Genomic DNA, 23,579 nt, shown 5'->3' on the forward strand with positions numbered 1-23,579 from the left:
ACCTGGGGACGGGCAGCACGGGGCTGGAGTGCCACCTTCCGGCAAGCCACCGGCAGCACCGCCTGCCCTGCCCGGGGCCGGGCACGGAACACACCCTCCTGGAGCCGGGCAAGGAATACACCTCCTCCTGGAGCCCTGCACACACACACAGCTCCTCCTGGAGCCAGGCAAGGAATACACAACCTTCTGGTGCTCCAGAGCCCTTGCACTGTCCCCACTGCTGCATTTCCTCCCTCTGGCCTCACTAGTTCATGGGCTGCTTCAAATGAAATGACGTGGCATCTGGGACAAATGGCATGGCTCCTGGTAGGTTGGTTCTGGAGCCATCAGAGGGGACAAGGACCTCAGCTGCCTCCCAGGATCAGACAGTTCCCCAGATCTTCTCAGCAATGTGCCCTGGATCAAGATCTGGGCATCCTCCAAAAACACAAGCACAACAATCACCTGATGATCAACTCAAAACCAAAACTCCAGCGGTCCAGCAGGACATTCAGGAAGGAGAAAGTCTGACTTTAAATGCTTGGTCCACCTCCTGGCACCAGCCGTGTGCACCCTGGCCACTCTCACTGAGCTGGTACCCAAGTGTCAACAGGCCTTGATGGGCCTGTCTTGTTTGAGTTTACCCAAGAGTTCTGAGAAGGCCAAAAAGTTAAGTACATACAAAGGCAACCAACAGCAGTGAATTTCAGAGCTGAACTGGATATGCTGCAAAACATTTCCTTCCATTTTGAGCCAGACACACCTACAATCCCACTCGATGTTAAAAACCTCTGTTTACAACTCAAGAGAGCCTCAGTGAACTCAGGCTTTCCTCCTGCAGAAGCCAGCCCTGCTCAAACTTTCCACATCTTTCTACCATTTTTTTAATTCACTTCAGCCTGGACACTTTTAGCACACAGATACATCCAGCTGAATACAATTTCTTCTTCTGACCACCTGGTGCCTCAATCGCCCTGAGCTGTCTACCAGGAGCAGTCTTCACCATTTCCTGCTCAAGTTTCATTAACTACCCCAAAAGGATGGAGTGGGAAACAGGGCAAGGATCAATCAGCCCCTACCTGCGTGTGCAGCCAGGGTTAGAAGATGAAGTGGCACAGGCCTGTCCCAGTGTCCCCCAGGCAGGCAGGATGACACAGCAGCCCTGTGTGCACAGGCACAACATCCCCAGCACCGCTCTCCCATGATTTGCTGTAGAGAGCTCATCAAAATCAGAGTGACAGAAGCAGCACAAGATCAAGATAAATCAAGTTGAGGACAAAACACCATTTTTAAAAAAAAAGTGATTCCAACAGCTGGTAAGAACCAGCCTTTCTGACTAACCAAGATGTTGAAGGTCTTCTGCACAACTTGAGCTGGTCGTAGACGCTGGATAAAGGTCAGCAGGACTGATGTAACAGGAAACTGGATCTTCAAGGCCATCTGCAGCCTTCGGGCCAAGTCAGGCAGTGTGTAACCATGGCAGGCATGGTCTGAAACCTCTCAGCTCATCTGCTTTTCAAAGTCAGACTGCTGGGCAACAGCAAAGTTTTAAAGTCTGCAAGACACTCACGGTCTGCTGACCAAACCAGATGAACTAGAAATTGCTTCATTCGTTTCAAACACCGCTGCAAAATGGGGGCTTAATAATGTCCTGTCCTGTGTTTGGGTCCAAATATGATAACTCCAAAAATCTTAGTGACAGGCATATAAGAAAAGACTATTTTTTAGGAAACAGGAAAGGCTTAAGAGTCAGGCAGCTTTAGCACAGTGACCCAGAAAATAAAATAACAGATATGAGCCAGTGGGTCAGAAAAGTGAGGCAGTGGTAGTGTCCAGACACAGAAAGGAGTAAACATGAAGGCACGTGGCAGAAGGACACGTGTTTACTCAATCCTGCAAATGCAGGAGATGCCACAGAGAGATAAAAATTTATTCATCAACCACAAAGGTCTTTCTACACCAGCCTGAATCATTCAAAAAACCTCTAGCTGTTATCCTAAGCTAGGATAACACACACACACAACTACCAAAAATGCAGGATTAAACACCACTTGTCAGAGTGCCTGGGATGAACCTGGGCTCACTGTTCCAGAGCTGGTGCATGAACTGTGCTATTTGAGAACAGAGTACAATCTTCTTCTCAGAGATGCAAGTTAAAGTCACTCCCTACTGAACCACAGATTCACTTTCATCTGGGAGACATCTCCTTGGTGGTTAGAGGATGCCACTGGCTGTGCAGTTTACAAGCCAAACTAGAGTTTATAGGAATACAGACAAAGGAAAGGAAAAATGTCAATTTTACTTCCCCTTTTCAGATGCAAACTAGGACAACTGGAATCTCTCCGAGGCAAGCAAATCCCATTTCACTACTGCATAAAACAAGAGCAGCACACAGGGAAGCAGAGGCTTGTGCAAAACCACCAGAAAATACCTCAAGAACGCTGAGCTATTTCAAGCTTTTCTCATCAGCCGAAACTGCTGTGGAAGCACCGTGCGTTTCCATGAACTGACAGAGACGTGCTGAGGCTCCTGCAGCCCTGTGTGTCTCCCTGCTGAGCATTCCAGGCCCTGCCTTCCCCTAGTGCTGGCATTTGTTGGATCCCACCGAACTGTCCAAGCCAAACAAAGCAGTCAAAGGTTAACACCGAACGGGAAAAGTCACTCGATTTTTTGGCCAGCTCAACTCCCTGAACCAGTTTGTGACGGGGTCAGAGGAAGGCCCACAGACCACGGGGTGGGGACAGAGGGATCACTCATGAAGTCTGATCCACCTTTAGTGGCTCAGGACTAGCAGGCAGCTAGTGAGCACACACATGGCATGCCTAGATTCTGCAGCAGGATCGTAGCTGTTAAAAAACCAGGAGCATTTAACACAAGGGACAAAGACAAGTGACAGCTCTAGTAGAGGCTGAACCAATTGTGCAGTGGGAGGCAGCCAAGCAGCTGTGCCAGGGGAGCACACACATGCCAGGAGTAGAAACCCTTAACAACACAGCGACACGGAGCTGCTGCTCTGAGACCTCCAGACACAACCGAAAACAGTTCCGTCCCAGAAGCTGCAGAAAACACAGCGGGCACAGGGCTGAGAAGCTGGGCTGAGACCTGGTAAAACAGGACACTTCAAATGCTGTTCACGACCAGCTGGTACTCACGTGATGAAGTCCAGAAAACTGGCCAGGGGCTCGTAGGCGTGGTTCCTCATGTGCCGGAACTCCACCACCATCTTCTCCTTCAGCTTGTCGTCTATGACGGACACGGTGAGTGGGGAGGCTTCGTTGGCCAGGAAGTTCCCATAGTCTGTGCTCTGGAGGTGCAGTTTCAAGTCTGAAAAAAAGAAAGAATAACTCCACTCTAAGAGGGTTTTGTGTTGGGTTTGGGGTTTTTTTTTCAGTGCAGCCAAGGAAGCTGCTGCTCAGCACTTCTGCAGGCATTCTCTTCTCTGAAGGCTCTCCTAGACAAAGCCCATGTGTTCAGTCATACACTTATGTTTGTGCTCAATTTTATCATGGACAAACCAAATGTTTGTTCCACCCTATCAGCCTTGCCTCACCTCAGAGAGGTAACCGTGACACCACCTGTGCAGCTGAGCACAAACTGGTGCCAGCTGCTCACTGTGCCTGGTCAAGGTGGAAGCTTACTCATTTCTAGGAAGTATTATTTGCTAAAAATCTAGGGAAGATAAAAACAAAAACCAACTTAAACACTCCCTCTAGATAAAAGGGCTCTGGTTGCAGGCTTGTCTGAAGCAATCACAACCAAGAACCCAGTTGCACCCACAAGCAAACTTTCCCAGTTAGGAGCGATGTGGAGGCATCTGAAAAGCTTTCAAAGCCCAAAAAACACAAACAGCAACTTCGAAATTATAAACCAGCTTGCTATTACATCATCAAGCCAGCCCAGCTAATTACACTGATAAAGACAATTTGGGCATTTTAGAGGTAGAGAGGGGCTGGTGAAGATTAAGGCCATTTAAATCCATCTCACAGGGTAGGTAAACCCTGCCCAGGATGAAAGAACGTGCTCAGAAGTCTTCCCCTCCTCCAGTTTCAAGCAGAGGAAACCTTTGTTTCCTCTGTTACCCCTGCTGCAGGTCAGGTGCCCAACCAAGCTGCAGTCCTGGCCAACAAGCAACCACAACATGCTGAGCTCTGTCAAGATAAAAGCCCTATTTGAGCCAAAAGCATTTAAGTGTCTCTATGGAAAAACTGAATCCAGAACTGAGGAACGTCATATAATCCTACTCCTCAAAGCTCTACGAGTTGCACTGGTACACAATGTTCATCTCCCTTCAGCTTCACCTCAGAGGGCCAGTTAGGCAAGCATCCTCCCAGGGATTCAAGACCTTTATGGGGAAAGGAGAGCAGCTGGAAGAGTTGAGTCAAACCAGATGTGAACGCGCCATCCAGAGAAAACAAAGAAGACATTTCTCCCTGGTTTCTCTGAGGCAGCAGCACTACAGTGTGCCTTTCCCTTCTGCTGAGCCACACGAGTCCTCAGCACTACAGCACGAGCATCCACGGCACCCAGGGCAGAGCAGGGACTCAGCCTGGCTGGAGGAGTCTCATCTGCTGACATCCCACCCAGCCACAGACATGAGCTGGAGAGCTCCTCCTCAGGCTCCAACCTGAGCTTGTACAGCCCAGTTCTGTCCTCAGCCCGAGGCATGGGAGGGTCCAACAGCTTCCAAGAGGACTAATTCTCGTGGGTATTTCCAAGAGGGTCTAGCAAAGATGGTTTTCACCAGCATTTTTAGATGCGAAGGTGTTCCCACTGCTCAGTCTCGCAGGAAGCAGATGGAGTTTATAGAGAGGGGAAATAAAGGCCACAGACTTGAATATAACCTAGTTTCTGTCATGTTTCTCAGTTTACAGGAGTTTGGGGACACTCTTAGTTTCAGCAAGGGAGGGGATTGTGCCCCTCTAGTCCGCTCTGGTGAGACCCCACCTGCAGTGCTGTGCCCAGCTCTGGGGTCCTCAGCACAGGAAGGACAGGGACCTCTTGGGGCCTGTCCAGAGCAGGCCACAGAGATGATTACAGGGATGGAACACCTCTCCTACGAGGAAACACTGAGAATTGGGACTGTTCAGCCTGGAGAAGAGAAGCCTCTGGGTGACCTTGTCTTTGGACAAGGGCAGGGAGAGACAGGACATGAGGGAATGGCATCAAACTGAAAGAAAGTGGGTTTATATTGGATATTAGGAAGAAATTCTTCCCTGGGAGGGTGGTGAGGCCCTGGCACAGAGTGCCCAAAGAAGTTCTGGCTGGAAGTGTTCAAGGCCAGGTTGGATGGGGCTTGGAGCAACCTGGTCCACTGGATGATATCTCTGCCCATGGCAGGGGGGATGGAACTAAATGATCTTTAAGGTACTTTTCAAGCTCATCCATCCTATGATTCTGTGAATCCTAGATGCAGCAAAGAGAGGTTCCTGCCCAACACACAACACTGGTGCAAAGCAGAAACCTAAACTAGACCTCTGCTCCCCAGACTGTGCTGCAGTGAAGAGCTGTGGTTTACTCTACTGAAGCACAATCAACTTACACTCACACCTTCAAGGTGGGAAAACATTGTCTAGATAATGAATACAAGGGAAAAGAGTCCTGGTAAGAGTATTCCACACATAAAATCAGGCTGTGAAGGAGGGGACAGGGGACTGAAGCAGCTACACTTGCATACCTCCTGCTTGCAGTTGCCTGTAATTGTGCAGAGCCCTAAGGAAAGCTAAGCCTGCCCAAAAAGGCATGTGATGTTGTTTTGCAGCTATACAGGACATTGGAGAGGAAGCAGCTCTTGCATATCCTACCAGATCTCTCCTCAGGAGGGAAGCTTCCAAAGGTTATAACTTGTTTCCTCAAGTCCAGTACCAGTGGTTTGTTCTGGTGTCACCACAACCTGAAACTCAGCTTTTGAGGTGGCAAGAAGCTGCTTTGCCCTGGGGTCACTTGATTCTAGAGACACAGTGACACGAAAAGGAGAGTTTGCTGTGCTTCCAGGAAGTCAGAGCTGCACTGCATCTACACCAGAGCCACATCTCCCTCAACAGCTCTGAGCAAGTTCCCATGAGCTGCTTGCCCAGAACATTTTGCCCTGCTCCATGAGGGGCTCGTCCCCCCAACCCCACAGCACAAGAGCCAGCACATTATGTTGCAACTGGAATAAGGGCCATGTTTATATAACACTTGGAATTCATTTTTACAGGGAAGGCCAGCCACAAACTGCAGAAAATTAAACTTTTCTGAATCTCTTACCATCCAAGCAGACAAAACAGAACATATTTTCCAAAAACTGGCCCGGATTTATGAACCCTGACTCAATGCATCCCACAGTGTACCAGCTCCTTACACGAGCCTGTCCTCCTGCAGCCGCTGGGCCGGTCACTGAGCCTCGGCCAAGAGGGTGAGCTCCCAAGTTTGGGAGCTTTTAATAGGACTATTCACATGTCAGGCTTCTCGGGTAAGAACAAACTCATCTCGTGGTTTCACAATTCTCCTGCCAGAAGAGATGTCCCAGTAGCATGGTGACTAATAAGTGGACCCACTGCTGAGCAAGCCCCACGTTCTCCAAAAGCTCAAGTTCCCAACACAAGTTCAGACAGAGCTGGCAGCGAGAGCAGCCCCTTTGGCAGGGGCAGCTGCCACGGATCGCACACGCTGCATGTCGATAAGAGGCTTGTGCCGTGCCTCCTCCCCAGCTGGCTGCTGGAAAGGAGGGAGACCTGCACCTAGAGCCCAGCTCCTCCCCAGGAGCTCCTCCAGCTGCTGACTAACAGCAGCACACGGCCTCAGCCCAGTGATCGATTTGAAGAGGTGCATTTGCCTGGCTCGGCATTTTTCCAAGCGGTTCACACACTGAGTAACAGAGCGAGCCAGCGTTTGGCAAGGGAGCACTTGAATGACCACAACACTTTTGTTCTCTCTCCTCCCCTGCAAATGCTGGTAAATTATGGCCGTGTCTCAGCTCCCAGAATGCTGCCTCGTGCAAGAACGACAGCCTTTTTCAGCTGAGCAGGACAGTGCTTGGGATTACCACGACACGGACTTACAGCCACCTCCAGTCAGCTCTTGGATCAGGCCCTCTGCTTTTCACACAGCTGCCTTTACGTGAGCCACAAACACAACAGAAGGTTAATTCAGCACACTGCTGTGCCAACACCTTGACATTTCAGATGGCATTTTCTCCAGAGACTTCAGATCCACAGTTACACAACCGTCCTCTCCCGCAGGTTTGCTCTGCCGTACCAAGGAATCAAGCCGTTAGTCTGTCAGACATCTGTCAGTCAAAGCCTGTCCCGTAAGCCCTGCTCAGACAGAATGATCCATGGCCCCATCAGCTCAGACTTCCACCCCGTATCTCCTCAGCATCCTGCCATAACTGCATTGCAGAGCTCTGAATCAAGTTAAGGGCTCAAGCACTCCCAGGCAAGGACTGATCTGTCTTCTCGGGCGCAGAATCAGCTTCTGCAACTTGGGAGCTGAACTGATGTTTTCACGCAAATTATCTGCTGTAACCCTGACATCTCGCTCCAAAGCACCTGGGGCCATCGCTGCCTATATAAAAATTAAAATATCATTTGCCATCTCCAGGCTGGAGGCAGTACAGCAGCTGAGGGATTACACAGCAGTCTGCAGATCAGCTACATTGCCCACGTCTCCCTTCAGGAGACTGCAGTCATTACCATTTGCCTTGTTGCTGTTTGTTTGGTCTGTTTATAGCCACCTCAGACACTTCTGAAGCTGATTCTCTGAAATCTCACTCAGGAATTACTCAGAAACCCTTTGTTCCCTGCAGAATTTAAGACCTTTCCTGTGGTTGCACATCACCAGCAGTGACGTGCCACCTTTTCTCTGTTGTCAGGCAGCAAATTCCTCCGGGCCACAGACACAGAGAAGCATCATCTTTGGCCTTTTCCTCTCACCTCTGGCTCTTCACCTGTTTGAAACGTCCTCAGCACCAACAGCAACCTGTGTTTCTATCCCATCCCTTCCTGGGGCCGAGTTCACCCCTCTCAGAGCTTCAAACCCAGCACAATCAGCTCATGTTCCCTCAAACAGGCAGCCTAATCTGTCCAAAAGGCAAGGTCATCCCCCCATCTGCCTGCATCCCCAGTAAGCTTCTCCCCTCCTCCAAATGCAGACTGTTCTAAGGCACAGCCGTAACCTCAGAGGTCCAGTGCACTAACAGGCCATCAGCCCAGCACCTAGAGCAGTGATTCAGGGCAGGGGCAACAAATCACTCAGAAGCTAAAATAAACAGGGCAGGAAGCAGTCTCCTGCTGCAGGAGCTGAGAGCCGAGGAAAAACAACAAGATGAAAGCACTGACAGGCTGCCGAGCAGCAATACCTGCCAGGAAACCCAGACACCATCATCTCCTAACGAGGGGCAGGACCCAAACAAGGGCTGAAGCTGCACCAGTACTCACAAGCTGACCTCGGCTGTGCTTGAAGTTTAGCTAGGAGAGGCTCTGAAGTAGGTCTCTGCCCAGTAAAGGAGGCCAGAACAAACAGCAGAGAGCCTCCGCTGAACCCTGCAGGAAGCCAGGGACCACAGTGTTTGTTTGCCACCCTGATCTAGCAGCCTATCTTTCTTCCAATAAGAAATGTTTTCCTGGAGCTTGTTTTAGCAGGACAGTTGCTGAACCAGCCACGGCCAGTGGTTACACCAGAGGATGCAGGACAAAGCACCAAGATTAGCAGCACAGCCTTTCAGACACTGTTCTGCTGCTGCAAGAGCAGCCAGCATCCATAGGACAGGAATGGTCTGTGCCCTCCTCAGGTCTCACTGTGCCCATACACTCTGCCTCAGCTGGCAGGACAAAGCTCTTGGGGACAGGGGACAGTCCTCCTGCACAGTCCCAGCATGCAAGGGTCAGCTTTTCACACAGGGCTCCTCCATATGGCAGGAGACAGGGAGTGTCCTCATTGTGTGGGTGAGGATGAAAGGTCCCCACCACACCCCCTGAGTTCAGACTGAACCACTCGCAGAGCTCCAGACAGATCCAAGCACAGCCACACTTCAGGACCACCAAGGGGCCTCTCCTTGTTTGGCAGAGCTGCACAGGAAAGGATCTGTGCCCTTCCCCCTACACCTGTGAGAACACCGTGAACTCCACCCAAAGCACTCTTGGAGGAGATTGGAGCTCTGGCAGCAACGCAACTTCTCTGCACAAGAGAGGCCATGCTGCCCATGTGGTTATGCTGAAAGAGAAGACCAGCTCCAGCCTTCTGGGGTCCAAATTCCAGGCCCACAGTGGTAAAAGGGAAAAGAGAAGGGTAGCACAACCTCTTGGGACAGTGAAAACAAAAGCACACACTGCACTCAGCCTGGTGCTGAGAGGACACACTCCATGGGCAGATCCCACTCCTCCACATGCACCCCACTGTTTCCATAGGGCGTGCTGAGCCAACTGCGTGGACAGAGGCACAAGCACCCCCAGAGCTGTGCTGTTGGAGACACGCAGCCCCTGGAAAACCTCTCCTAACAGAGGCCCACAGGCTTGAACCAAGTCCCTGCCACTCCTCAGCAGGCCACTTGACAGCTTTGTCACCCAGCTAGAAGTTGGATTTCACCACACCAATCACCTCTACAACACTGGCAGGTCACACTGTTGCTGTGGAAGCAAGAGGAGTTATTAGCAGCAGGAGGTTCATGAACACTGACCTGAAGGTAAAGACATTCCTGGTTCTAAACAGGACGGTTTTGTGCATTTCTTGGGCTCCACATGCATTTTGCAGTAAGGAGGACTGCAGACCACCATTCAAGCCAGCCCACAACCAACATTCCAGACCCCGACTGAACTCTGCTGCTAAAAAGCGGCCCCGCTGTCCAACTGCATCAACAGCTTTTCATCCTCCAGAGAGGATACCAGACCTCTAACAGCCTACCACAACTTTAGGAGTTGGAGATGACTCACCAACCTTCTGACAGCAGAAATCTGGGTGACTTGTAAGTCTCTCTGGCCCAGATTCCACTCCAGCACAGATCCACAGCACTGGAGCTGAGCGAGGCGGCTCCAGGTCCTTCACTGACACCTTGTGTCAGCAGCAGGAACTGGATACGACAGGGAGGGCCGGGCGGCTTCCAGGCGATCCCAGCACAGGTGAACAGCACAGGGCCTCTGGCTGAGAAACCACCAAAGCACCCGGACTTTTGGAGCTGGATGAAGGGATTAACATGTTATTGCTGCAGGGTTTATGAGAAAGCTTAAGCCAAAACAGCTCTCACTGCCCCCCTCAATCCTGGACACGTTTTTCTGCTGAGGAGCCTGACCACAGACAGCCCACTGGGCTATTCCTGACTCAACAAGGGGCAAGAGCTTGACTCAGGTTACTTTGTGACCAGACAAGCAGAGACAACAGAGGAGCACAGAAAAGCGTGACTTCCTCCTTCCAGCAGCATGAGCTGCCAGCCCAAGCCCTGCAGCAGAGAAGTCAATCCCTTTGTGGCTCCAGAGCGATCCAGGCACACGAGAGGGAGCAGCATTTGAGGCCTGGAAGCACAGCATCCTCCAAGCAATGCCAGTGGCAGCAAGGTGCCAGATACCCAATTCCCAGGGCCAGACCCACAACAGCCTTGGTCCTTCAGGATTCCTCCATGGCCAAGGATCACTCACTCCAGGACTGGGACAAACTGCAGGGCCAGACTTGCACACAAGAGGCGGAAAGAAGACAAAATAGAGAGTAGAGAACAATGTCTGAGTATTTTCTGTCCCAGTACTTATTTTGGCTGCTAACACGCCAGCCACTGCCTGGATTTGGTGCAGACAAGTAGCTGGGAGAGGAAGAATGCATGTTAGAGGTCTGTGGAGCACAGAAAACAAGAACTGAATGGGAAAATCCCAACTAAAGGGACAGAGGAAAGAAACGGTCTGACCACAGCCCCACGTGAGTGATCAAGAGCAACACTCCTTTGAAGGAAAACACCTCTACAAAAGCACAGCGGGCAGGGACACACAAAACCAGGTGGAAGAGGAACAAGCCTGACAGTGAACTGGGAAGAGCCTTCAGGTTCTGAAGGAAGCATGGCAAGGAGCACAGCAGGAGCTGTCAGGGGCAGGACACCAATGACACCACGGCAAACATACGGGAACTCCAGCGTGACTCACTCCAAACGCAGCAAACACCACTCTGAGGGAGAACTTGGTTTAACCAACTCGGTTCAGAAAGTGAGGAAGGGAGAAAGAAAAAGAGAAGCTCTCAGCACAGAAAGACTCCAAAGGGGAAGTTAAGTGCAGGGAAGGGACACAGTCACAGTTCAGGGCACCATGACACTTGTGATTACCCAGAGAGCAGAAGTTACTCCCACTGCCCTCTTCCAGGCCCTGGGCTACATAGCAGGAATGGCAGTGACTGCTGCAAGCAAAGAGCTGCAAAAAAGAGAAGCTGAAAAGGAGCTTCTCTCCTAAGTAAAAACAGCTTGGGAATTCTTAACTAGAGGTTGAGACACATCAGAGCACTCTGCTCCCATTCTGCTGTTACCTGGAGTGAGCAGCTCCAGGCATCCAGGGTTCAACTGGTCAGGGATCCATCCACATACTCAGGGATAATTAACCACTCAGCAATGACTGTCAGTATAAACCTGACGCTTAACAAATAGTTTTAGAAGAAAGAATAATCTCTGGACACGTGTATTTCTAACCCGTTTCAAGAGAGGCCTGGTTTTAATCTCTGTGGGTTTTGATCCAGGCTGTAGACACTGCTGAGTGAAAAATGGGCAGGGTACTGAATTTTTTCCACTGGTGACCCTTCAATAAAAGCAGGTACTTCCCTAGGCGACCTGATCCCTCTTAAAAACTAATCACGGGTATCAGGGATTGTTAGATTACCCCAATAAACTTACTTCTGGCCCTAAAAGGCCTCCTGCCATTTAGGGAGTGCAGGCACAAAACCAGCCCTCACCAGCAATGCCCGACAAAACCCACCAGGCCCCCAACAACCACAGCTGTACAGCCACCCCAAGGAAGCACGGGGAGCCCAGGCTCCCTCACGGCGCCGTGCCCGCTGACCGGGACACTGAGGCAGCTGAGGCGGCGGGGCCGGGACACCAAGGAAGCCATGGGGGGAAGAGGGGACAGGGCCGCTGTCGACTCTTTTCGCCGCTGTCAGGCAGCCCTCAGCCCCTCACCGCCTCCCCTCAGCCCCTCACCGCCTCCCCTCAGCCCCCCGCCCGGACCTTCCCCTCAGGATGGCGGGGGAAGGCGGGGATGTTCCGCAAGCCTCGGCCCCCCTCCCCGCCACTCACCCTCCAGGCTCTCGCACTGCACCAGGTTGACGTAGTCCCCTTGCCGGAGCACGCCCGCCTTGAAGCCGCGCACCAAGCCCTCCAGGTATCCGTTGTCCACGTTGAAATAGAGCTCCGGGAAGCACGACATGGCGGCGGGGCCGGGCCGGGAGCGCTGCCGCCGCCGCCTCACGTGACCCGCGCGCCCGTCACGTGGCGCGGCCCCTTCCCGGCAGCCATTGCGGGGCGGGAGCCGCCTGAGGGGATGGGGGGGGCGGGAATGGACGGGGGTCCGGGAATAAGTTAAATAAACGCGTGGGGTGTGTTAGGGTTGTCTCAAGTTAGGGGTGTTCCCTGGTGTGAGACCCTTGTGTACTTGCAAGCCTAGTGAGCAGGGAGGGAGGGCTGATCGGTGGGACTGGCACCCCTTGCTCGGGAACATCCCGGAGCTGACAGGCTTTGGGGTGCAGGAGATCAAGATGTTGATGTCTGCCTATGGAACATCCCGGAGCTAACAAGCTTTGGGGGTGCAGGAGATCAAGATGCTGATGTCTGCCTATGGATGCATCGCTAGCTTGGCAAAATACTCCAGGCCCGTGTATCCTAGAGCTGAACTATCTTTGTTATAATACCAAAAATCACGCCTGCAGGTCAAAAGAGACCCTGCCCAGTTGAAGACCCTTACCCTGAGCAAGAGTAGAAGTTACCTGGGTTATATGTGATTTGTATGGGAATTACCAATCAACCCAATAGAGGGGCTGTGCTTGGGCATTTACTGACTCTGAACTTTGTGTGTGAACAGCAACACGGCAAGTCCAGTGGGACGTGCTGGATTTGTGGAATAGCCCCTGGAATCAATAACCCCAGTGTCTCCCCTCGAGTGTGTCATTACCAGCTCGTTGCACACCAGGGAACAAACACGATTTTGTGGGTGACAGCGGCATAGCGTAAGACATCACCTGCGGCACCCCTGCTGCTGAGACACCTCCTACCCAGCCAGGAAAGGCACATTCTGTGTGACGTGGAGGTGCCCTGGGCTGCTGGCTGTGTGGACAGCCATGCCCAGCTGTGTGCAGGCACCCTCCCCTCGCTGCCGCCCCGCTCCCCGCGATCCCCAGCGGACACAGCACACCGTTCCCCCCCGGCAGCGGCGTTTGCGAAGGGCTGGTTTATTGGAGCTGCGGAGGGGGAGGCACACGCGTGGGCAGGGAGCAGCCCTAGTTCTTGCCGCACGGGAAGTTGGTGCTGATTTTCCGGCAGTAGCAGAAGGCGTTGAAGAAGCGGCAGTAGCAGGTGGCGCAGGGGTCGCAGCAGGGCACCTGGTGGCCCAGGCAGGACTCCAGCAGGCGGACGCAGCGGCGGGGGGAGCGCTCCTCACGGCCCGCGGCCTGCAGCTCCGTGGAGGAGGGCTGCAAGGGAGAGAGGAGGAACAGCGGGGGGAGAGTTGGTGCTGGACCACTGCACCAACAGAGAACTGTGTGGGAGAGAGCCAGGAGTGCCTGCTGGAACCTGCCACTGCCAGCAGTGCACAGTCGTGCTCAACTGCAAGCTCAGCCTGCTGGAAATCACCTCCTGGTCTCTCTGCAGGGTGCACTGCCTCATCCACTGCGTCTCAAGGCCTTTCTGCACGCATTTGTTTCGAAGCACAGCCTGGACTTCAGCGAAGGGCGCTGTGCCTTCTGCCCAAACAGAGGGACTGAGGGCTGAGCCAGGCAGAACATGGCCCTGCCCGGTGAGCTCCTGCTCTGCAGAGGCTTCCAGGGCTGCACTTGAGGTTAATTAAATGGATTGCAGGAGCACATGCTCGCACCACCCTCCCTTGAGTGCTGTAGCCCCTTGTGTCTCTGGGCAGCCTCAGCTCATCCCAGCCCTGGCTGTTCCCCAGGTGATGAAGAGCTAGTGCCTTCCCAGGGAGCACCGTGTTGGGCTCCAAACCTCCCCTGGCCCCAGGGGCACAGAGAAGGCTGCTGTGGCCTGATGCTTTCCCGCTCCTTGAGGTGTCTGTAAGAAAGCTCAGGGTTACCTGTGGTTCCAGCACGCCACCTCTCCTCACGAGGTCACCGTCGGCTTCTTGGACCTCCAGGGCCATCTGCTCAAACCCCAGCCTGGGGAGAGGTCCTGTGAGATACAGAGAGGCTGCACAAGGAGGCTGCTGGGGGGGTCAGCTCTGATTCTGCTCCTGTGGGCTGCCAGGCTGCTCTCACCAGCCAGGGCTAGAGAAAGCTGTGCCGCTTTAGGGGGACCCCCCTGTGCTGGTTCTGGGCGTGGGATCTCCACTTCAGCTCTGGGGCTCTGGGCAGTGCAGTGAGCAGCTGGGGGGGTTGGCGGAGGATGGGGGGCCACGGGACTCACCCTGTGGCTCTGCAGGCGCCTCCTGGGCTCTCCGCTGCAGGCTAGCGTGCCGGGCTCTGTCCGCCCCCTCCAGCCCGCCGCTCGCCTTCTGCACGTGGCCGCAGCTGAGCTCGGCGGTCCTGAGCTCCAGGACGGCCTGGATCCCCTGCAGCAGCCCACAGCACAGCAGCAGCACGGTCAGCATGCTCCCGGGGGACAGCCTGCACACAGGGGCCCGGCCGCTGTCAGCCCGCCCCGCTGGCAGCCTGGCCTGTGCCCCCCTCATCCCGCTGGCATCACCCCCCGAGCAGTGCCATGTCAGCGAGGGGCAGCCCCTGCCAGCACAGCCACCCCCCCGGGCTGTCTGCTCCCTTGGGCTTCAGAGCCTTTTTGTGGGCCCCCACACACCTGGGAGCTCTCCAGAGCACGTGTTGTGGGGCACCCCACGTGTGGGCACGTTCGTGATGTCCCCACAGAGGGGGGGAGCAGCAGAGAGCGGACTGAGACTCAACCAGTCCTTTGTGCAGCAGTTCAGGGAGCTCCCCAGCCCACAGAACCACCCAGCTCTTTGGTGGGAGAGACCCCTCTGCGCCTCGGGGAGCCCCACGCCCGTGGGTGTCACACCCCACGCGCTCCCAAGCCCCTTCCCACGGCAGGCACTGACCTCTCCGAGCGGAGAGGGGGCTTGTCCTTCACTGCTGCACCGCTGGAAGCGCCGCCACCGCTCTCGGCCTCAGTGTCCTCCGCCCCACATGCTTCCTGGGATTTATATCGGCTTTTTATTAATTAAGTGCTGCAGCCACATGACTCCACTAACTACCAGGTAGGTGGGATTCTCTGGAAAATGGGCTTTGTCTGGATGGAGAGCGGCCAGCGGGGCGATGCGTGGGAGGGGGGACTCCTGCTCTGCGCCCCACACAGCTGTGGGAGGGACAGCTCCCCACTCCCCCCAGCCCCCCAAGTGTCTCGGAAGTGATCCCTGCTGCCCTTCCAGACTGCTTCCCTCTCCAGCCACGCCTGAGGAGCACCAAGGCTGCAACTTGAGGGCATCTCTTAGTTCCCAAATAGAGAATTATCAGGGCTACGGGCTCCTGGCCATAAACATGCCAAGCTCCACTGGCTTTCAAAGGGAGTGTGCTGCCTATCCATATCTCCTGGCATGTGTCCATAGTCCAGAGCCTCCAGCAGTCCTGCAGCTTCTGACCACTGGCCATCTGCAGATTCTCCAGGCTAACTGTGCCTCTCATTCATAATTCCTTCAGAAAAACAGCAGCTCCCCAGAGCCAGGCTCCTTTTGGGAATGCTCATGGCCTTAAGTGACTTCAGTGCTGCAAGGAAATGGGAGGATAAGACATGACAAGGGTTCAGGGGGCTGTGACATTCCCAGCAAGGGAGGCTGACAGCCCAGGCTCTGCCCTCACCAAGCTGCTCCAAGACCCCCCAGGCCTCCCAGCAGGTCCCCAGCAGAGCATGAGCCACCGCTCCTGGCTGCAGCACCAGCCCTGGGGCTCTTTGCAGGCCCCCTCTGCCCCTCACACGCCCTGTCCCAGCATGATCTGATTCCTGCTGCATTTGAGGGACAGGCTGAGCGAGTGTGGGGCCAGTGAGAGGCTGAACTGCCGTGTCCCCTCTGGCTGCTGGAAACACTCACCTGGGTCCCCAGTGCACAACACCCAGTCAGGACCCTCCAGCACAGCACCCCGACGTCTCCTGCACCCACGTGCCTGGCTGAAGGCTCATCTTGGGTTAGAGGCAGCTTTGGCAGCCCTTCCCACCCCCATTCCCAAGGCCCGGGTGGGTGCCGAGTGCCCCATCCAGCCCCAGCTCCTCCATCCCCAGCCCTGGGGGCTCCGGGTCCCCAGTCCCTGCTGCCCCCGGTCCCCGCTGACGCCACCCCCGCTCGGGGCCCTCGGCCAGGCTCATTAGGGCCTGTTTGCAGCCGGCGGGGCCGCGGGCCAGGACTTCTGGGAAGGCATTAGCGGGAATGAGGGCGGCCGCGCTGAGAGCTTTTTAATCTGCCGGAGCAACATCTGCTTTGTGCGCATCCCGATGGCCAGTAACGAGCTAAATGAGGCTGCCGGCCGCTCGCCGGGCCGCTTCCAGGAAAACAGGGCTCACAGCGAGGGGGAAAGGGGGGCCGGGGCTGCGCCCCCGGCTCGGTGCTCCCGGCTCCAGGGAGGGTGGGAGCGGGCGATGGAGCGGGTCGGGGGCACAGCGGAGGTGCCCGTCAGCGGGCACCCCGGGCAGGAGGGCAGCGGGATGCCTCGGGAGAGGCATCATCCCACAGCGGGACCCTCGGCAGACACCGCGGGCAGGCGGCTCTCCCTCTCCCTCTCCTCCTGGAAGCATCGAGGCAGGCTCGCTGAGCTCATCACCAGCCCTCGTTCCCGCTAATGCGCCCCCAGTCCCGCCAGCCCAAGCGGGCACTGACGAGCCGGGCCGCGGGAGCGGCGGTGCCCGGGGGTCTCCCCGTCGGGAGGTGCGAGGAGCATCCCCCCGGTCCCAGTCCCTGTCCCGGTGCCGGCCCCGGCCGGGCCCTTTAAGGCGCGATCCCGGAGCCGCCCTGACGTCAGCGGGGCGGGCGCGCCCGGGCACCGCAGCCCCGGCGGCCGCAGCTCCGCGCCCCGGGGAGAGCGGCTCCATCGGGGCGCACCGGGGGGCAGCGGCTGCGGTGGGTATCGGGGGGCTGCGGGGGGGCGTCGGGGTGCCCGGGGTGCTGCGGTCTGGAGGTGAGGGCGTTGGGGTGCCCGTGGTGCTGGACACCTGGAGGTTGGCGATATTGGGGTGCCCAGGGTGCTGGGAACACGCAGGTGTGGTATGGGGGCGCTCAGGGTGATGAGGGGCTGTTGGCAGGGATGTTGAGGTGCCCAGGGTGCTGTGGTGCTGGACACCTGGATGCCCTGGGTTGCTGGGAAGTAGCGGGGGTGTAAGGGGATGTACAGGGTGCTGGGAACTGAAAGAGAGGGTGTTGGGGTGCTCAGGGTGCTTGGAACCTGGGCAGGGGGAATGGGGTACCCTGGGACGTTCAGGAGTGGAGGTGGGAGTACTGGAACGTCCAGGGTGCTGGGGACTGGAGGTGTGGATACAGATGAGTGCCTGGATCCCAGGATGGGGACTGGGAGAGCTGGGGTGTCGGGCACCCAAGCTGCCGGGGTCCTGATGCCCGAGGTGCTGGGGTCTCTGATATCCTGGGCATCCTGGTGTCAGTGGTGCCGGGGGGGCCTGGTGTTCTGGGGAGCTCCATCCCTCACCCCACACCACTCAGCGTCTCCTCCGTCCCACAGCGCCCCGTGCCCGAGGCCGCTGCCATGGCCGGGACGCAGGGCTGCGGCGAGGGCAAGATCGCGGGGCTGTACGACCTGGAGCGCACGCTGGGCAAGGGCCACTTCGCCGTGGTGAAGCTGGCACGGCACGTCTTCACCGGGCAGCGCGTGGCCGTCAAGGTGATCGACAAGAGCAAGCTGGCGGGGGAGGCGGCGGGGCAGCTCCTGCAGGAGGTGCGCTGCATGAAGCTGGTCCAGCACCCCAACGTGGTGCGCCTCTACGAGGTCATCGACACCCACGCCAAGCTCTACCTGATCCTGGAGCTGGGCGACGGCGGGGACATGTTCGACCACATCATGCGGCACGAGGGCGGCCTGGCCGAGCCGCGCGCCAAGCACTACTTCGCCCAGATCGTCCACGCCATCTCCTACTGCCACAAGCTGCACGTGGTGCACCGCGACCTCAAGCCCGAGAACGTGGTCTTCTTCCAGGAGCAGGGGGTGGTCAAGCTCACCGACTTCGGCTTCAGCAACCGCTTCCAGCCCGGAAAGATGCTCACTACCAGCTGCGGTTCCCTGGCCTACTCGGCGCCAGAGATCCTGCTGGGGGACGAGTACGACGCCCCAGCTGTCGGTAAGGGTGGGGAGGCACCCTGGGGACCTGCCTGCCTCGTGTCCCTTGCCTGGAGCGTGGTCCTGCCGGCCAGGAACCACCTCGCTCTTGGCCCTTGTGCTGGGAGCACCCTGCTGTCCCTGCAGGGAGCACCGCTGTCCCCTGGGTGCTGGGCTGCCCAACCCTACCCTGGCTCGGGGGGTTATCCCTGCAGGGACCATCGCAGCACCCGCTGAGATCCCACAGGGTGACGGTTCATGGCGGGGAGGGGAAAAAGCCCGAGCAGGCTGCGAGTCCGTCGTGGCATCCGCCGGGGCTCGGGAGAAGCAGAGTGAGGACGCAGCTGCCGGCACTCTGGCGCTAGTGGTTATTTGGGGGGTGAGGCAGGAAGGAAATCTGCTTGGGATGCCGCTGTTTGGGCGGGGGAGCTCCGAAAGTTTCCTTTGCTCCATCCCCGCCCTGAAAACCGCTTCCTCTCCGCGCCTCCCAGCGCCCTTCCTCCCCTGGCCGGGGCACGGGGGTCTAGGGGGGCTGTCCCTTGGCACGGGGAGCTGGGCTGGGGGCTCGGAGAGGCTCTGCTGTGACCACAGGGACACGGGAGGGAAGCAGGATCTGAGCTGGCTGGCTGGCTGGAATTAGGGCAGGAGGATTTAGCAAAGCAAAACACGAGCCCTTAAAGGAAAAAGCCCAGTGTTGGCTCAGGAAAAGGCGGATCCCGAGCTGAGAGCAGGGATAGCTTATGGAGGCGGTAGGAAAATAAGCTGGTGGCGCTGCAAAGGGAAATGAAGGGAGAAAACCGACGCAGATGAGAAATTTTCGAACACTTAAGCAGCTGAAGGTATTAACGGAGAGCCCCGGGGCGTGCTCAGCATCCCAAATGTGCCTTCTGCAGGAGTTTGTGTTCTGGGCAGGAGGGACCAGTGAAGATACTGCTGGCTCCAGTGCTGGGGCAGGGGGGTGGGTGGGTGACTGGCAGGACAGAGCTCAGGGTGCCTCCCCTGTGCCTGCCTGGATGAGGGGATAAGACCTCAGCTGCTTTGGTGAAGCCCCTTGAGACCTGCCTGGATGTAGGGATGGGGACGGTCTTTCCCCCCCTTGATGGGGCTGGGGTCCCCTTGTCCATGGGGCAGGACCTGGGAGCACCCTCCAGTGAGTGCAACCTGAACTGCTGCTGCTTCTTGCAGACATCTGGAGCCTGGGGGTCATCCTCTACATGCTGGTGTGCGGCCACCCCCCCTTCCAGGAGGCCAACGACAGCGAGACCCTCACCATGATCATGGACTGCCGCTACACCGTCCCCCCGCACGTCTCGGCCCAGTGCGCTGAGTAAGCACCACCCCCCTCGCTGTACCCCCAGAGCCCACCACGCCGCCCCTGGGGATGCCTGGGAGCTGGGGTGGGAAAGGGGGGGGTGAAGCTGCCCGGTGTGGGCTTCACGTGCTGCCGCAGGGCCGCAGCGTCGCTCCTTTCCCCCCAGTCTCATCTCCAGGATGCTGCAGCGGGACCCGAAGCAGCGAGCGTCCCTGGAGCAGATCGAGGGCCACTCGTGGCTGCAGGGGGTGGACCCGTCCCCCGCCAGCCGCTCCCTGCTGCCCCTCACCTCCCACAAGCGCGTGTCCCAGGAGGAGCACGAGATCATCCTGCAGGCCATGGTGTGCGGGAACATCGCGGATCGGGACACCATCCAGGAGTGAGTGCTGGGCTGGGCTGCCGAGCTGGGAGCCCCTGCAAAGGGCTCTGGGGGTCCCAGCACGTCCGTGGGGTGCTGATGGGAGCCCCTCGCTCGCGCAGGGCGCTGGAAGCCGATCGCTACAACCACATCACGGCCACCTATTTCCTGCTGGCCGAGAGGATGCTGCGGGAGAAGCGGGAGAAGCAGGGCCACCGCCTCAGCCTCGTCTACAACCTGGCCAAGGAGGTGCAGAGCAGGTGAGCCCCACTCCTTCCCCCCTCCCATATTTCCCCCCCTGTGCCATCCCAGGTCCCCAGTGGAGGGTCTTGGCTGGTCCCCTGTCCCCTTCCTTGCCACGGCTCTTTCCACGCCCGGCTGGGCACCGACACCTCCTTCCCTCCCGCTCTCCCCTTCCTCAGGACCAACTTATCGGACACGTTTGGCTCTGGGGGTGGTGCCAGCGGCCTCCTGCCCTTCACCGAGCCCGGCAGCCTTGCTGGGGGGTCCCGGCTGCCCCCCGCAGGGGACATGGGTGGCCGGCAGCCCACCGGGACCCTGCTGAAGGTCCCCGCCGTCGACACCACCATCACCAAGAGCACCCCGGCCCTGCAGCAGATCTGCGAGGAGGAAGAGGAGGACGAGGAGGACGAGGAGGGGAGGCCCAGCACCATGGAGAGGAAGAGCAGCTCTCTGAACCAGGAGCAGATGAGAGCCTTCCTGCGCGCCCACCGCCCGCCCGGCCGCGGGGAGGTCTGGGGGGGGACGGGGGCTGAGCTGGGGGGCCGGGCCGGGCGCCCCGGGGCAGCCTGGGCTGGGAGGGCAGCGAGCGGGGCCCGGGGGCTCCTGGGCCTGCGGGGGCGTGGAGCTGAGTCCCCGAGCAGGGACGAGGACACAGAGCCCGGGGGCTCCTCAGCAGAGTCCCCCCAGGAAAGGGGAGCCGCCCTGTCACCCCAGAGCAGCTCTGCTGGGGTAGCCCAGGTGCTGGGGGCAGAGACGAGCCCTGCCTCCCTCCCGAGCCCCACGGACACGTCCCCAGGGCAGGGGGCTCCCACCAGCCCCGCCCAGCAGTCGGGGGAGAGCTCAGGCACCGAAGGGGGCGCGGAGAGTGTGATCAAGCTGGACCCGGGCAAGGGCAAGGGGGGCAGCCTGCGGGACAGGCTCCTGCAGATCCCGCTGTGCGAGAAAGCCCTGGCCTTCAAACTGCGGCCGGGCTCCAAGGAGAGCCTCCTCTCGCTGGGGCAGTTCAACTGCTGTCACGTCATTTAAGGCCCCAGGGTGAGGGACTGGCCCCGCTGTGGGGTCTGGGTGGGAGGGCACCCACTCCCCTGCCTTTGGTCTGCCAGTGGCCGTGGGGCTGGCGGGGAGCACTGCTTTGTCACCCATGGTGGCCACCCTGCCAGCCTCCCCCAGGCACCTGCTGTGAGAGACCCCCCCAGGACGGGCCCTCCCGAGGGCCAAGCGGACTGGGGTCCATCCCTGCACCGTCCAGCTCGTCCCCAAACCCCAGGACAGCTCCCTGACCCTGCCGGGGTGGGATGGACCACGACACTTTTTTAACTACTAGAAATAATTTTTTTAAATAGTCTATTTTACTGTAATTAAATAGAGATTGCTATATCCCCCCGTTCCCCCCGGGCTGGCGATGCCCGGCCCTGCAGAGTGCATGGCCCGGGCTGGGCTGTCCCGCCTGCAGCCCCCCCAGCCAGGGCCTGGCACAGCCTGGCCCGTGACCCCAGGCCATCCCCTGGGCCCTCCCCACAATTAAGCTTCCTATTTATTATCTCTTTGTTTTCTTGCTGGCAAGAAATGAATGCTGAGGGAGCCGTGGGCCGGCGCTCGGCCCGAGCCGCGGCGCGTGCGCGTGGAAGGATCGGAGCCGCTGGGAAGCAAAGTTCATCGGGACAATAAAATGAGCTTGTGGGTTGATGGGGTTGCAATGTCTTGGAAAAACTCACCACTGTCCCCCCTGGCTTTGCCAAGGCCGGGGCACCAGGGATGGCATCCCGTGCACCAGGGGTGGGTTCCTGGGAGCGTCTGCCTGAGCTGGCCCCAAGTGGAACCGGTGGGGTGGCACAGAGGGGAGTGGGGAGAGCAACCCCCAGAGGTGCAGGGAGGGCCTGGATGTGCCAAAAGGCCCGTGGAGGGTTTTGCAGAGCTCCACAAGGCAAGACCACGCTCAGCCCCAGGATCCCCCAGGTTGCTCTCCTCACCCTCAGCCGGGGGGACCTGAGCCTGTGGCCCTCCTGAGCCACCCCAGCCCTGGCTTCTGTCCCTCCTGCTGTGCCTCTCTCTCTCTCTCTCTCTCTCTTTTATCCATTGCATTTCTCACTATTTTCACGTGTAACCCCCTGGCCTGTCTTGCCATGGCAGTGTGGGATCCCTCTCTTTGCAGTCCTGGGTGACTGGAAGAAGAGAGCGGTGCTATGGGGGTGTCAGATGGGAATGAGGTGGAGCTCGAACGTTCCTTGGGGAGATGGTGGTGGGAAAAGAAGCAGGGACTCCAGCAGTAGGAGGGGATGCTTCTCCTGCCGACAAGGATCCCCTTTCTTTCTCCTAAAGGATAAAGCCACCGCCTGAACAGGGGCTTGAACCCTGGACCCTCAGATTAAAAGTCTGATGCTCTCCCAACTGAGCTATCCAGGCTCACAGTTTGAATTTGGGGGGATGTCCATGACACGCAGTGGGGACCCCACTTTGCTGCAGCGTTTGGAAGGGCGATGTGGGGACCTGCTTTGACCTCTCCCGCCCCCACAGCACCCCAGCGAGGCTGAACCCCGGGCTCCCGGGAATCCCGCGGGCACTGATCCGGCACAGGGATGCGCTGGCAGGGAGGGGAGCGGGGTGGTGCGGGATGCCCCGCAGCGCCTTTGCAGGAGCGGGGTAAGGCGGGGGGGAGGCGGCTGCGAGGAGCTGGGTTACAGAGACACGGAACCTTTAGAGGAACCGTGAGCTCGGGGGGCACCCAAAGGCCACCCCACGTATTCTCTCGCTCTTCCTCCCCACAGTGCAGGATGGGACCCCCCTGCCCCTCAGGGAACCCCCCTGCCAGTCCAGCCCGGGAGGGGCTGGGGGTGATTGAAGCCGATCCCAAAGGCTGGTGGGGTGGGGGAGCCCCCGTGGGGCCTCTTCAAACACCTCGAGCGCACTAATTGGCTTAATTAGAGCAGCCGGCGATGGCACCGGCCCCGCTGCTGCCGGGGCTGGGGACGGGACCGGGGACGGGATTGCCCTGGAGGGGAGATCAGAGCCCCTCGCAGGGCGGAGGGGGATGGTGCTGACAGAACGTAATTAGGCACGAGCCTAATTACCCTGATTAATTAGAGCCCGCTGCTTTTAACGCACGCCTGGAGGTGTGACCGCAGCCGTGCAGCCCCTCGGGGTGGGATGGAGGCAGCGGAGTGAGGGGAGAAACCTGAGGAGCCCCTCAGAGAGACCCCACAACGTCCCCAGACACCGCAGACAGACAAGCGGTGACCGCTGGATACCCCCGAAGGCACCACAAGGACC

At 57.8% G+C, this 23,579-nt stretch overlaps 3 protein-coding genes and 1 non-coding gene across 4 annotated transcripts in view; 1 reads left to right on the top strand and 3 right to left on the bottom strand.

Annotated features, from left to right (window-relative positions):
• ATP6V0D1 (ATPase H+ transporting V0 subunit d1) overlaps positions 1 to 12,384 on the bottom strand; it is a 30,989-nt gene extending 18,605 nt beyond the window's left edge. The window contains exons 1-2 of the mRNA XM_050311276.1: positions 12,215 to 12,384; positions 3,132 to 3,303 (exon numbers count right to left, since the gene is read on the bottom strand). Of these exons, the coding sequence (XP_050167233.1) occupies positions 3,132 to 3,303; positions 12,215 to 12,344 (302 nt within the window). The 5' untranslated portion in view covers positions 12,345 to 12,384. The remainder of the gene's footprint in view (positions 1 to 3,131; positions 3,304 to 12,214) is intronic.
• Positions 12,385 to 13,396: 1,012 nt separating this feature from the next.
• Positions 13,397 to 16,204, bottom strand: AGRP (agouti related neuropeptide). Its single transcript, XM_050311374.1, has 4 exons — positions 15,189 to 16,204; positions 14,546 to 14,745; positions 14,217 to 14,311; positions 13,397 to 13,602 (listed from the first exon to the last, which is right to left on the bottom strand). Exons 2-4 carry the CDS (start codon positions 14,727 to 14,729, stop codon positions 13,411 to 13,413), a joined length of 471 nt encoding a protein of 156 aa, XP_050167331.1. The 5' UTR covers positions 14,730 to 14,745; positions 15,189 to 16,204; the 3' UTR covers positions 13,397 to 13,410.
• A 903-nt stretch (positions 16,205 to 17,107) lies between these two features.
• Positions 17,108 to 21,998, top strand: LOC126638050 (SNF-related serine/threonine-protein kinase-like). Its single transcript, XM_050311674.1, has 6 exons — positions 17,108 to 17,195; positions 17,809 to 18,421; positions 19,585 to 19,726; positions 19,878 to 20,090; positions 20,192 to 20,329; positions 20,492 to 21,998. The coding sequence occupies exons 2-6, from the start codon at positions 17,833 to 17,835 to the stop codon at positions 21,336 to 21,338; spliced, it is 1,929 nt and encodes a 642-aa protein (XP_050167631.1). The 5' UTR covers positions 17,108 to 17,195; positions 17,809 to 17,832; the 3' UTR covers positions 21,339 to 21,998.
• Positions 21,999 to 22,642: 644 nt separating this feature from the next.
• On the bottom strand, positions 22,643 to 22,715 carry TRNAK-UUU (transfer RNA lysine (anticodon UUU)). Its single transcript has one exon. It is a non-coding gene; the product is annotated as a tRNA-Lys (tRNA).
• Between the last annotated feature and the right edge of the window lie 864 nt (positions 22,716 to 23,579).

Source organism: Myiozetetes cayanensis, unplaced genomic scaffold, assembly GCF_022539395.1.
Source record: "Myiozetetes cayanensis isolate MyiCay16 unplaced genomic scaffold, myiCay2020 scf16, whole genome shotgun sequence".
Lineage (NCBI taxonomy): Eukaryota > Metazoa > Chordata > Aves > Passeriformes > Tyrannidae > Myiozetetes > Myiozetetes cayanensis.